The sequence below is a fragment of the Oryctolagus cuniculus genome, chromosome X, assembly GCF_051225735.1.
Source record: "Oryctolagus cuniculus isolate XC-2025 breed Fujian yellow rabbit chromosome X, ASM5122573v1, whole genome shotgun sequence".
NCBI lineage: Eukaryota > Metazoa > Chordata > Mammalia > Lagomorpha > Leporidae > Oryctolagus > Oryctolagus cuniculus.
In genome coordinates this window covers 45635328-45649572 of record NC_142888.1, presented here as the reverse complement: position 1 = coordinate 45649572, position 14245 = coordinate 45635328, and the positions used below count along the sequence as shown (strand labels likewise).

General features: G+C 38.6%; 1 protein-coding gene across 1 annotated transcript in view; it reads left to right on the top strand.

Moving 5' to 3' along the window:
- Positions 1 to 1601: 1601 nt before the first annotated feature.
- The window catches only part of LOC103351887 (heat shock factor protein 3), an 88165-nt gene continuing 75521 nt past the window's right edge, over positions 1602 to 14245 (top strand). The window contains exons 1-2 of the mRNA XM_051827140.3: positions 1602 to 1759; positions 13524 to 13632. Of these exons, the coding sequence (XP_051683100.1) occupies positions 1649 to 1759; positions 13524 to 13632 (220 nt within the window). The 5' untranslated portion in view covers positions 1602 to 1648. The remainder of the gene's footprint in view (positions 1760 to 13523; positions 13633 to 14245) is intronic.

The window sequence follows — 14245 nt, the reverse complement described above, 5'->3', positions numbered from 1 at the left end:
ATCTATGCTTTCAGAAGACCTCTACTTTACATCTTATACAAAAATTCACTCAAAATGGATCAAGGATCTAGAGCTATGACGATATCAACAAATTACAGGAAGAAAACATCAGGGACACTTACCAAGACATTAAAAGAGGCAAAGACTTCTTACATAAGTCCCCAGAAGCACAGGGAATAAAAGCAAAATCGACAAATGGGATTATACCAAGCTAAGAAGCTTCTGGACTACAAAAGAAACACTCAGCAAAGTGAAATAGTAACCATCAAAATGCATGAAGATATTTGCAAACTATGCATCTGATAATATCCAGGATCCATAAAGATCTCAAGAAACTCAATAATAACAAAATAAACGATTTTAGAAATGGGCAAAGGGCTTGAACAGGCATTTTTCAAAGGATGAAATAAAAGTGGCCAACAGAAATGTGAAAAATGCTGAGAATCACTAGTCATCAGGGAAATGAAAATTAAAACCACAATGAGGTCTCACCTCCTCCCATTTAGAATAGCCTTCATACGGAAATCAACAAACAATAAATACTTGTGAGGATGTGGGAGAAAGGTACCCTAATCCACTGTTTGTGAGAATTTAAATGAATAAAGCTACTTTGGAAGACAGCATAGAAATTCCTCAGAAATCTGCAAATAGATCATATGAGGACTGGAAAAGGAAAATGTGATACACACACACACACTGTGGAATACTACTCAGCCATAAAAAAGAATGAAAACCTGTCTTTTGGAATAAAATGTATGCAACTGTAAACCATTATGCTTAGTAAAATAAGCCAGTCCTCAAAGCACAACTATCATGTTTTCTCTGATACGTGGCAATTAATATAAAATACAAAAATTGCATGTGGGTGAAATAGACATCTTGTGACTTGATTGTTATTTTGGCCCTCAGTTATATTCCTGTGTAACTGTGGTCTTTCTACTCTTTGCATGTTGAATATTATGGTTAGTGTTGCATGAAGCCTGTGATTACGCAGTGGATTGAAATCATGTTTTTGCAAAAATTGAAAAAAAAAGGAAGAAAGTAGGAGGATTTAGGAAGAGAGGGAGGAAAGAATAGTAATCTGAGAATTATATCTATGATATACATGCAATCTGTTCACTTTATATTAATAAAAATTTTAAAACTTGAAATTATAAAAATAGACAAGAATAATATGAAATTCATGGAAGAAAAATAAAAATGTCAATAACATAAAATTGAAAGCAAAACAAGAAACATCATGATGCATGTTGTGTAATGCCATTCCTTATACTGCCATATCCACAAGTTTTAAATGACCCTAGGAATGAAGACAGGGTTCAAAAATCTTCAATAATTCCTGCTAATTCCATATTGAGAGCCAGATAAGCAAATGGAATCAAAGTAAAAAAAAAAAAAACGATTCCCCATATACGTATTTCCTCAAGACTATTTCTCTCTGTCCCTTTAAAAGCTTTCTTCTACCCAGAGTTCCTTCACAGTCACATGCTACCTGGGCTTGAAAGTGTGACAACTTAACCAGCCAATAAAGTTTAAGTATTGTAATCTCGTACCCGCCTCCAGCTGGCGTGAAGTCATAACCGACTTCCAATCATGCATTGGCGCACAACCGACGCCCATCTTGTTTTCACAGAACAGGATCGCTTTCATGTCCTGCGCTATGGAGGCAGCCTGGAATAAAAGCATTCCCAGCTTTCTTGCCAAACTGTGGTCTTTAGTGGAGGACCCGGCCTTGGATGAACTGGTCTGCTGGAGCCAGGTAAACCAATTGGGGAGAGGTATGCCTGTGAGGAGAAGGAGCAGGGTTCGGAGAAAGAGTGGGGCTCAGAAAAGATTTTTCCAGATTGTGCGATAAGTCCAGGCAAGGACAAGCAGGGAGGCAGAGGGGTTTTCCCCAGCATTAAAGTTTCCCCTTAAAATGAGAATATCTCTTCATTGATTTTTATATGGTTTCCACCAAAATCTAGCATTGTTTTCCACCTTTATGTTTCTTATAACCCCGTAGGATTCTGCACGTGTGTAAAATGTTCATTACCCAGGATGGAAACGCCTCTCCTCAAAAGTGCCGGGAGTGCCGTAACACGTACTAGGGAGATCACTGATTACTTTTTCCTTTATTAACTGCTTAATAATGGAAGTTTTTCTGCTTAGTGTACCTAGATTGAAGTGGTATGGATGATTTTAACATGGCCAGCTTTTCTCTCAGCTTCTGAGAGAGTTTTCTCGTGGCGAACCTCACGCGTCCAGGCTTTGGGGGTTTCTTCCCACAGAGAAACTTCGTGGGGTTATAGAGATTGCACACACTGGTAATCTCGTTCCTTTTCTCTCAGCTTCTGAGAGAGTTTTCTCGTGGCGAACCTCACGCGTCCAGGCTTTGGGGGTTTCTTCCCACAGAGAAACTTCGTGGGGTTATAGAGATTGCACACACTGGTAATCTCGTTCCTTTTCTCTCAGCTTCTGAGAGAGTTTTCTCGTGGCGAACCTCACGCGTCCAGGCTTTGGGGGTTTCTTCCCACAGAGAAACTCCGTGGGGTTATAGAGATTGCACGCACTGGTAATCTCGTTCCTTTTCTCTCAGCTTCTGAGAGAGTTTTCTCGTGGCGAACCTCACGCGTCCAGGCTTTGGGGGTTTCTTCCCACAGAGAAACTTCGTGGGGTTATAGAGATTGCACACACTGGTAATCTCGTTCCTTTTCTCTCAGCTTCTGAGAGAGTTTTCTCGTGGCGAACCTCACGCGTCCAGGCTTTGGGGGTTTCTTCCCACAGAGAAACTCCGTGGGGTTATAGAGATTGCACGCACTGGTAATCTCGTTCCTTTTCTCTCAGCTTCTGAGAGAGTTTTCTCGTGGCGAACCTCACGCGTCCAGGCTTTGGGGGTTTCTTCCCACAGAGAAACTCCGTGGGGTTATAGAGATTGCACACACTGGTAATCTCGTTCCTTTTCTCTCAGCTTCTGAGAGAGTTTTCTCGTGGCAAACCTCACGCATCCAGGCTTTGGGGGTTTCTTCCCACAGAGAAACTCCGTGGGGTTATAGAGATTGCACGCACTGGTAATCTCGTTCCTTTTCTCTCAGCTTCTGAGAGAGTTTTCTCGTGGCGAACCTCACGCGTCCAGGCTTTGGGGGTTGCTTCCCACAGAAAAACTCCATGGGGTTATAGAGATTGCACGCACTGCTAATCTCGTTCCTTAGCTTCCTTAGCTTGCGTGCTAGCGTTCTGATTCTTGCTAGTCTCTAAACACCAACATTCGGTACTCCAGAACCCTACAGCGTCTTTTAGAGCAGATCGTGGCCAGTCCCCTAACTTAATAATAGTTACCTTGCAAAAATATCCATACAAAACAAAGTAAAACTATTGTTTTAACTTTTTATTATTAAAAACTAAGCATAAAAATATAAAGTGCTATGTATGGACTCTCAAATATCCTTGGCAACTTCAGTAATAATGATCTCTTGGTTTTTCTTGTTTCATAGACACCTTTTCCTTCACCTCTATTTTGAAAGAAATGCTGGATATCATTATCAATTAATTCATCACTTTTTAATACATATAGCTAAAGAAAATAAACCCTTATGTAAAATAATTAGCATTTAAGTCAACTCAGAGAATTTGGAGAAAATGAATCTTGCTAAGACTCTTTGGTGTCTTACTCTGGGGTTTTCTACCTATAAGGCTTCAACTTAAGCATTTGTGAAGGAATATGTACAAAATTGATTTGTAAAGGATATGGAGATGCAGTATTCCTTACTGTGAAGTATAAAATACTATATAGCTGTTCATGTTTATTGAAGAACTGCTCTCAGAAAAATATAAAAACAGCAAATGACGGTTATTTATTTATTCAGCTATCTATCCATTTATTTAAAAGGAGATACCCCCTCTGCTGGTTCACTCCCCGTATTGCCCCCAGTAGCCAGGGCTGGGCCAAGCAGCAGTTAGGACCTGGCAACTAAATCCGAATCTTCCTTGTGAGTGGCAGTAACCACTTGATCCATCATCTGCCACCTCCCTAGAGCACACAAGCAGGAAACTGGAATCCATTCTCTAGATCTATTCCATTTTTTTAATCCAGTTTTTTTTTAAGGTTTATTTATTTTATTTATTTGAAAGGCAGAGTTACAAAGAGGCAGAGTCAAAGGAAGAGAGAGAGAAATCTTCCATCCACTGGTTCACTTCTCAAATGGCTGTAACGGCCAGAGCTGGGCCAGTCTGAAGGCAGGCGTTTCTTCCCGGTCTCCCACATGAGTTCAGGGACCCAAGCATCTGGGCAACCTTCCACTGCTTTCCCAGGCACATTAACGGGGAGCTGGATCAGAAGTGGAGCAGCTGGAACTCCAACTGGTGCCCATATGGGATGCCAGCAATGCAGGTGTTGGTTTTACCTGCTACACCACAGCTCCAGCCCTTATTATAGTTCTTGAGGCTTAATGACATATTTTTAAATTTAATTTTATTTTTTAAAGACTTATTTATTTGAAAGTCAGAGTTACACAGAGAGAAGAAGGGCCAGAGAGAGCGAGAAGTCTTCCATCCACTGGTTCACTCCCCACATGGCCACAATCAGCTGGGCTGATCCAAAGCCAGGATCCAGGAGCTGATTCCGGGTCTCCCACGAAGGTGCAGGGGTTCAAGGATTTGGGCCATCTTCTACTGCTTTCCCAGGCCATAGCAGAGAGCTGGATTGGAAGTGGAGCTGCCGGGACTTGAATTGGTACCTGTATGGGATGCCAGCACTGCAAGCAGTGGCTTTACCCGCTACGCCATAGCGTCAGCCCCAAGGACATCTTTTTTAAAATGTCATATTGACAATCTGTGCCCCCCCCCAAAAAAAAGGTAGCATTTGGTGCAACAATTAAAATGTCATTTAGGATGCCCACATCCGATACTGAAGTGCCTGAGCTCAAGTCTCACGTACACTCTCAATTTCACCTTCTTACCAGCGACACCCTGAGTGACAGCAGGTGATGGCTTAAGTGGTTAGGTCTCTGTCACCCAAGTGGGAGACCTGGACCAAGTTCTAAGCTCCAAGCTTCAGCCTAACCCAGCCCTGGCTATTGTGGGCATTTGGTTTGTGAACCAATGGATGGAGATTTCCTTCTCTCCCTCTCTCCCTCTCTCCCTTTCTTTCTCTTCCCCTCTATCCCCTCTACCTCCCTTTACCCTTAAAGAAAGAGAGAGAGAGAGTGCACTTTTGTTGAACAGGCAAGTTTGGCTGTAAAATCAAATGTGGAGAAGTTTTCTGGAAATGCTGGAGATCTTGGTGGTATTTGGGTTACAAGTATATGCATTTGTCGAAACTCATTGAGTGATGTATTTTACCTATTTTTTTTCCTAGAAGACCCTAAACAAATAAGAGTGAATCAGCATCTTGAAATGCATCAAAAATTATATGGTTTAATGGATAAATAGATAGATATGATATAAAGCAAATAGAGTGAAAAATTAATCATAAAATCTACATGGTAGAAATATGGGTGTTCAGGTTTTCTGTGCACTTGAAAATTTGTACAATAAAAAATAGAGAAATTATGTTGTTGACTTAAAGCACTGAAACTTAAGTAAGCCTCTTTACAATCAATGAACTTTTTAACGCCTTTTCACAAGGTCTACTAAAATCTATACTGTATTTACACAAAGTGGAATTTTCTCATAGGCTCTGCCTGATTTTTGTCATATAGGACATGTCAGATATGCCCATTATGGCAGCAGTACTTTGTAGACAGGGGTGTGCTAGAGTGGGCTCGTTCTGCTCATGGTTTTCATAAAGCCAGTGCTCATCTCCCAGCTGTGCAATCATTGACATTATGTTCACAAAGTGAAATGGGCCATAGTGGGCATAATTTTACATCTTGGAAATCATCAGATACCACTAGCCACCACTCCCTCACTCCAGCCTATTATTTCACACTTAACAACACACTGCTCTAAGGCATTTTTCTAACAAAACTGCAGTGGTTCCCATGCAGAATCCCTAACTTAGAAGGCATTTTGGAAGAAATAGCATGCTTATAAATGACTAGTCCAAAATCAAGCAGATGTTTTTCATGGCATCATAAAACCTCACTATATCAATCTCTAAAGATATTATAATATAATAAAATATCTCCAAATCAGGAAATTTCGTCCTAATTCTGTTTTGGCTCTGGGATCTGCAGCAAAAATCACTTCCATCAGCAGATGTTTCTTCAGCGCTGGTTATGTATCAGGCACTGATCTAGACCCTGGAGACATAAACAATAAATTGCCCTCTAGATGCTCACAGCCCAAGATGTGAGGCCAACATGAACATAGTCATAAAACAATTACTTCAAAAATATTGGTAAATAGAATTATGGTGGTATAACACAGAAGTTCTCTTGTTTTCTATGCAGTTATCTTCAGCTGGTTAGTGTTTTACAGTAATCAGGGGCAAGCTTATTCATTATTAAAGAGAAAATATCAGCCGTATATAAAAGGCCTAAGAAAAACTATAAATATCTGGAAATTTATTTTCCTCATCAAAAACTCCTGTGTGGTGTTATAAGGACTACTCCAGTTAGGATGCTTATGTCAGGCCGGTATTGTGACACAGCAGGTTAAGCCTCCACTTGCAATGCCGGCATCCCATATCTCAGCACAGGGTTCACCCTCGTCCAGTCCCAGCCGTGTCTGTCCCCATTTGGGGAGTGAAAACAGTGGAGGAAATATCAGTCTCTTTCTCTTTCTCTCTCCACCCCACCCCACCACACCCCTGTCTCTCCATTTCTGTCTGTAACTCTGCCTTTCAAATAAATAAAATAAATCTTAAGAAAAAAAAGTGTGCCTGTGTGCCTTCCTGGAGTACCTGGGTTTGATAGCCAGTTTTGCCTCCTCACTCCAGCTTTCTGCTAATGCAGACCCTGGAAGGCAGCAGGTAATAGCTCAAGTATCTGGGCTCTTGCCACTCACCTGGAAAACCTGGGCTGAATTCCCAGCTCCTGGTTTGGGTGCAGCCCAGTCCCAGCTATTGTGGGCATTTGAGGAATGAACCTGCAAATGGGATCTCTTTCTCTCCCACTGTTTCTCAAAAAAAAAAAAAAAAAAAAAAAGAACTTTAACTGATTTTCATACTAACTTTTATGATAACAAAAAATGGGATAAAAATCCTAGCTCTGGTATTTATTAGCTGTGTGTGGCCTTGGCTAAGCTCCTTAACCTCTCTTGCCACCAATTTATCTGTAAAATTAAGACTGTTAGCACACAAATCATAGATTTTTATTTGTATTTACATGATTCCCAGCAATACTGAGCATTTTTTCATATATTTTTGGCCATTAGTCTTGTGAAAGGGATTGTGAGCCTGGTCATGGCCTCATGAGAAAAAAAAAGGCTATTTTCGTTCCAGTATTAAGTAGTCTCTGTATCTTAGTTATTGAAATTGGGTATGTACAACTCTATTGCTAAGGTGAAATGGAAGTGGACTTAGAACATTTTTACAAAGGCCATCTACTGTTGTTTGAGTGGGATGGGAGATAGTGCCACCTAGTGCCTGTCTGAGTTAAGAGCTATTGTTTTTGACCGTTGGTTGGTTTTCTAGTCAGCAAGTTAATTATGGTAATTTAAAACTGTTGATCTTTAAGTAAATTCCCCAAATCCACATCACATCAAATACATTGCTCTGGGCTGGCACTGTGGCATAGTAGGGTAAGCCTCCACCTGCAGTGCCAGCATCCCATATGGGTGCCGTTCCAGTCCTAGATTCTCCACTTCCAATCCAGCTGTATGCTAATGGCCTGGGAAAGCAGTGGAAGATGACCTAAGTGCTTGGGTCCCTGAACCCACGTCGGAGACCTGGAAGAAGCTCCTGGCTCCTGGCTCCTGGCTCCTGGCTTCGGATCGGTGCAGCTCTGGCCGTTGCGGCCAATTGGGGAGTGAACCAGTGGATGGAAGATCTCTCTCTCTCTCTCTCTCTCTCTCTGTGCCTCTCCTCTCTCTCTGTAACTCTGACTTTCAAATAAATAAATAAATCTTTAAAAAAAGAAATGTATACATCTGTCCACCCTGCAGACATTTTTTTTCCCATGGTAATTCAGGACCAATAGGAAGCCAAATTCTCCTTTACAATATTTTTGCTGTCTGGAACTAAAATGGCAAGTTGTGATTAATAAAAGCAGTGAACAGTAATGAGGTATTCTTTAATATTGTTAGGAACAGAGTTGTAATTACATAGTAACTATTTTATGCTGTAATTGAGTTTCTGAAAAATTGAATTTTCTGTACAATCAAGTAATATTTTAAGTGTTTTAAAATTCTAAATATGATATGTACTCATAAAAAATTTGTAAAGTATAGACTTAAGTAACTATACCAAAATGTTAAGCACTGACTATTTCTGGGAAGTAAAACTTTGATTTCCTGAATTATTTTCATACATTTTATAGAAATAAGACTTGCAAGACAGAATATTAAATTTTGTTTTACTTAAGTAAAATTTCATTTTTGTGTGCCTGTAAGTATATTTGTGTGCCTGTATGCATATATACATCATTACATACAAATATATATATACATATATATATGCGTGTATGTGTAACTATCCATTTTAGTGTATACTCATATTTTTCATCCATTTGCATACACCAAGGATATTTAAAATTTTTATGGAAATTGAATTAAAAGATGAACTTATTTGGTTCAAAACTTAATGAAATCTGCACATATGAGAATTCAAAAAGTTTATAGAAAAGGTGTACTCTGAAAAATAATATGCATGGATTTCAGTTGTTTTGCACCAAAATAAAATTATCTTTTAATTCTATTTTTCCATGAAGCTTTTGAAGTATGGTAATATAGTTCAGTATCAACATGTAGGGAGATGTAAGCTGTTTAAAAGTTTAACAATAGTTACCTTTGGAGGGTGGGGTTTTGGGGATGACTTTTATCTTTTATTTTTCTGAACTATTCATTTTTCACTGATAATATATCACTTTAAAATCCAGAAAAAAGCAATTTTACTTGTGAGAAAGAGCTAAAACACTAAAATTTTACACAATGCATACAATTCTGTATTTTATAAGCAGTTGTTTGTATTGAGAATTTTCTTATTTTTTTAATATTTACTTGAAAAGCAGAGAGACAGAGAGCATGATTTCTTATGCTGGTTCATTTCCCAGTGCCCACAACAGTCAGAGCTGGATAGGCCTAAGCTAGAAGTCTGGAACTCAGTTCTGGATCTCCCACTTGCATGGCAGAGATCCAACTATTTGAGCCATCATCTGATGCCTCTCACAGTACACAGTAGCAGGAAGCTAGAATTGGGAGCAGAACCAAGACTCAAGCCCAGGCACTCCAATGTGAAATGCAGGCCTCCAAAGCAGCATTTATTTTATAATAGATAACTTTCATTTATTGAATATAAATTTTGAAGGTACAGCTTTTGAGTTATAGCGGTTCTTACCACCCACAAACCATCCCATCTCCTACTCCCTCTCCCATCCTATTCTTCATTAAGATTCATTTTAATCATCTTTATGTACAGAAGATCAACTCTATACTAAGTGAAGATTTCAACAGATTACACCCACACAAAGTATAAAGTACTGTTTGAAGACTAGTTTTAACCTGTAATTCTCATAGTACAACACATTAAGGACAGAGGTCCTACATGGGGAGCAATTGCACAGTGACTTGTTGTTGATTTAACAATTGAAACTCTTATTTATGACATCAGCAATCACCCAAGGCTCTTGTAATGAGCTGCCAAGGCTATGGAAGCCTCTTGAGTTCACAAACTCCAGCGTTATTTAGACAAGGCCATAGTCAAAGTGGAAGTTCTCTCTTCCCTTCAGAGAAAGGTACCTCCTTCTTTGATGGCCTCTTTTTTCCACCAGGATCTCACTCACAGAGATCTTTCATTTAGGTCATTTTTTGCCACAGTGTCTTGGCTTTCTATGCCTGAGATACTTTCATGGGCTTTTTAGCCAGATCCGAATGCCTCAAGGGCTGATTCTGAGGCCAGAGTCCCAAGCAGCATTTAAACTGTTACACCAACTGTCCACTCCAAAATATTACATAATGCATAGAATTTTATATATTTTTAAAACAGCAATGTATTATGACCATTTCCAATGGAATTATTTTTCAAATTGCATTTTAAAGGTTACATAATATTCAATCATACAAAAATGACATAGATGATATAACCTTTCCCCCTATTGGTTGAAAATGTAGGTTCTTTTCAGTCAAATAATATTTCAAACTTGAAGGATAATGTGCTCGTTAAAGATACTCCAAGCTGCTATTATTTTTATTTCTGTTTTAAATAGACTTTATTTTTCAGAGCACATGTAGATTCACAGCAAAATTTAGAAGGCACAGAGATTTCCTGTTATACTCCTTGCTTCAACAGGCACATAATCTCCATCACTATCAAAATCCTACACAAGGTGGAATTTGTGTTACAACTGAGAGACCCACACTGATAGATCATTGTCATGAGAAGTCCATATTTTTTCACTCAATTTCACTGCTGGTGTTGTGAATTCTATAGGAATTGACAAATATAAAATGACACGTTCATCATTATATTATCAAACAGAAAGTTTCACTGTTCTAGCATCCTCTGAGTTCTGTATTCATCACTTCCTCTCATAAACTTTTGATCCTTTTGCTGTTTCTATAGATTCTTGTTTTCCAAAATGCCATGTAAGGGTATTAAGGAGTCAGTGTAAAATGGAATTAAATTAAGCTCATCTTGGTACAAATATTTTTCAAAATCCATCCAGAGTTTTTTTCCTAGTATGAATTTTGCTTGAACTTTTTAAAGACTCTTCATTATGCGGTTTGAATTGTACAGTATGTAGCCTTTTAACATTGACTTCTTTAACTTAGTAATTTGCATTTAAGTTTTCTCCACCTCTTTTCTTGGCTTGATACCTCATTTCTTTTTAGATAAAATAATATTCCGTTACCAAAGTTTATTTATCCATTCACCTCCTGAGAAATACTTTGATTGCTTCTTTTTTTCCTCAGAAATATTTTAAGGAGTACAAACTTCATGCACTTCATAAATACAGCTTTAAGAACATAGTCATTTTTCCCACCATACCCACACTCCTACCCTTCTTCCTTCTCCCTCTCCTATTCCCATTCTTATTTTTTACTAAGATCAATTTTCAATTCACTTTATGCATATACAATTTTTTAAAGATTTATTTATTTATTTGAAAGTGAGAGTTACACAGAGAGAGGAGAGGCAGTGAGAGGTCTTCCATCTGCTGATTCACTCCCCAATTGGCCACAACAGCCTATCCAAAGCCAGGAGCCAGGAGCTTCCTCCAGGTCTCCCTCATGGGTGTAAGGGCCCAAGCAGTTGGGCCATCTTGTACTGCTTTCCAAGGCCATAGCAGAGAGCTAGATTGGATGTGGAGCAGCCGGGACTTGAAACGGTGCCCATATGGGCTGCCAGTGACTGTACCCACTACGCCAAAGCTCTGTTCCTATACATATACTATTAACTCTATATTAAGTAAAGAGTTCAACAAATAGTATGAAAAAAAAGTTGTCACATCTCAAAGTGTTAATTTCACTTCTATTTATTACTTATTAGGTATTCTATTAGTTATCACAGATCAGGGAGAGCATATGGTATTTGTCCCTTTAGGACTGGCTTGTTTCACTGAGCATGATGTTTTCAACTTTCATCCATTTTGTTACAAACTACAGGATTTCATTTTTTATGGCTCTGCAGTATTCCATGTTGTACATATCCCATAATTTCTTTATCCAGTCTTCATTTGATGGACATTTGTTTTGATTCCATTTCTTAGCTATTGTGAATTGAGCCGCAATAAACATGGGAATACAAATAACTCTTTCATATGCTGATTTCATTTCCCTTCGATAAATTCCCAGGAGTGGGATTGCTGGGTCATATGGTGGGTTTATATTCAGATTATGAGGTATCTCCATACTGTATTCAACAGTGGCTGTATCAATTTACATCCCACCAACAGTAGATGAGGGTACCTTTTTCCCCCACATCCTTGCCAGCATTTGTTGTTTGTTTTCTAAATAAAAGCCATTCTAATGGGGGTGAAGTGAAACCTCATTGTAGTTTTGATTTGCATTTCCCTGATGGCTAGAGATCTTGAGCACTTTTTCATGTGTCGGTTGGCCATTTGGATTTCTTCTTTTTAAAAATGCTTGTTTGAGTCCTTTGCCCATTTCTAAACTGGATTGTTTGTTTTCTTGTTGTCAAGTTTCTTTTTTTTTTATTTGACAGGCAGAGTTAGACAGTGAGAGAGGGAGAGACAGAGAGAAAGGTCTTCCTTCCATTCGTTCACCCCCCAAATGGCCACCACGGCTGGCGCGCTGCACTGATCTGAAGCCAGGAGCCAGGTGCTTCCTCCTGGTCTTTCATGCGGGTGCAAGGGCCCAAGCACCTGGGCCATTCTCCACTGCCTTCCCGGGCCACAACAGAGAGCTGGACTGGAAGAGGAGCAACCGGGACTAGAACCCAGCGCCCATAAGGGTTGCCGGTGCCACAGGTGGAGGATGAACCAAGTGAGCCATAGCACCGGCCCGTCAAATTTCTTGAGCTCTTTATATATTCTGAATATTAACCCTTTACTAGCTGTAGAGTTTGCAAATAATTTCTCCCATTCTTGTCAATTGCCTCTTCACCTTACTAAGTGTTTTGTTTGCAGTGCAGAAGCTTCTCAATTTGATGTAATCCCATTTATCAATTTTGGATTTGATTGCCTGTGTTTCTGGAGTCTTTCCCAAAAACTCTTTGTCTATGCCAATGTCCTGCAAGTTTTCCCCAATATTTTCTAATAAGTTGATGTTATCATGTCATAGATGTAGGTCTTTACACATATCCATAATTACTCCCTATATATTTTAGAATTGGAATTACTAAGCCAAAGAGTGAATATTGTTGTACCTGAACACATATATTAGAGAGGTTAAGATGATTTAAATTGTCATCAACAGTGTGTGGTTGCCTGTTTAGCTGAACTCTTGCCAGCACTGAAGATTAATATATTTTTAAATCTTCGCCAATTTGATAGACAAAGAATTATACCTCATTGCTATTTTAATTTATATTTTGAATACTCTTTTCTCAAATCTTAATTGAGAAATCTTAATTTTTGCCTTTTCATGTACTTTTCTACTTTTTCTCTACTGGAGTTTTTGTCTTTTAATAATTTGTACAGCTCATTGTGTGCTAATAGTTAAGCAGTCCCTTGTTATATGTGCTAAACTAATTTTCCCATTTTATATTTTGTCTTAATTTTATTTTCTTTATTTTTAAAATTATGGTATTTATTATATACATGTATTTTCCTTTTCTGTTGTCAAATCCAATTCATTTTCTTTGTGGCTACTCTCTGTAGTGTATTCTATCTCTTTATGGGAGGATATTTTGATAATGATTTTTGGCTTTACATGTTCATCAGTCTTTCAGTTTTTGGTTCTTGATGTATTGTCATTGAATTGTTGTTGTGTTGAAACTTCATTTTTTTCTGTAAATTACTTTTTTTTCCTTCCATTATTTCTAGAGTGGTCAGAGCTTCTACATTATGGATGAACAAATCTTTTCCAAGGAAGTACTTCCAAAATACTTCAAACATAACAATATGTCCAGCTTCGTACGACAGCTCAACCTGTGTAAGTATGGCCTATACTTCTGTATGCATTGTTAGAATCTATGGGAAGTTCACAGCAAAAATTAAACATTTTATTTTAAACATATGAGTATCATTCTGAATTCAGTGAGAGCTCTCTATACAGTGTATTATTAAAACTATTTAGTTTGATTTATTGATTAGAAGCCTAAACATAAAAAATTTGCTTTCTGGAGAAGGAGCAATATGTTTGGAATGCTGGTTAAGTTTCTGCTTTGAATACCCGCATCCCATACCAGAGTGCTAGATTCAAGTCCCAGCTCCTCTGCTTCCAATCTGGATTCTGCTAATGTACTTCCTGGGAGGTAGCAGATAATGGCTCAAGTACTTTGATCCTTGCCACCCACATTGGAGACATGGGTGGAATTTTGGGCTTTTGGCTTTGGTCTGATCTACTCCTGGCTGTTGCGCTCTCTCGCTCTCTAACCCTCTCTTTCACTATCCCCTTAATCCTATGAAACAAAAATTTTAAAAAATAATTGATTCTGGCAACACCTGCTATACTCCTGTTGAGTTATAGAATCTTAGAACTGAATAATACCCAAGAATTTATCTAGTACAGTCCTAATATGTTATAGCTGAAGAATGGAGCTTTT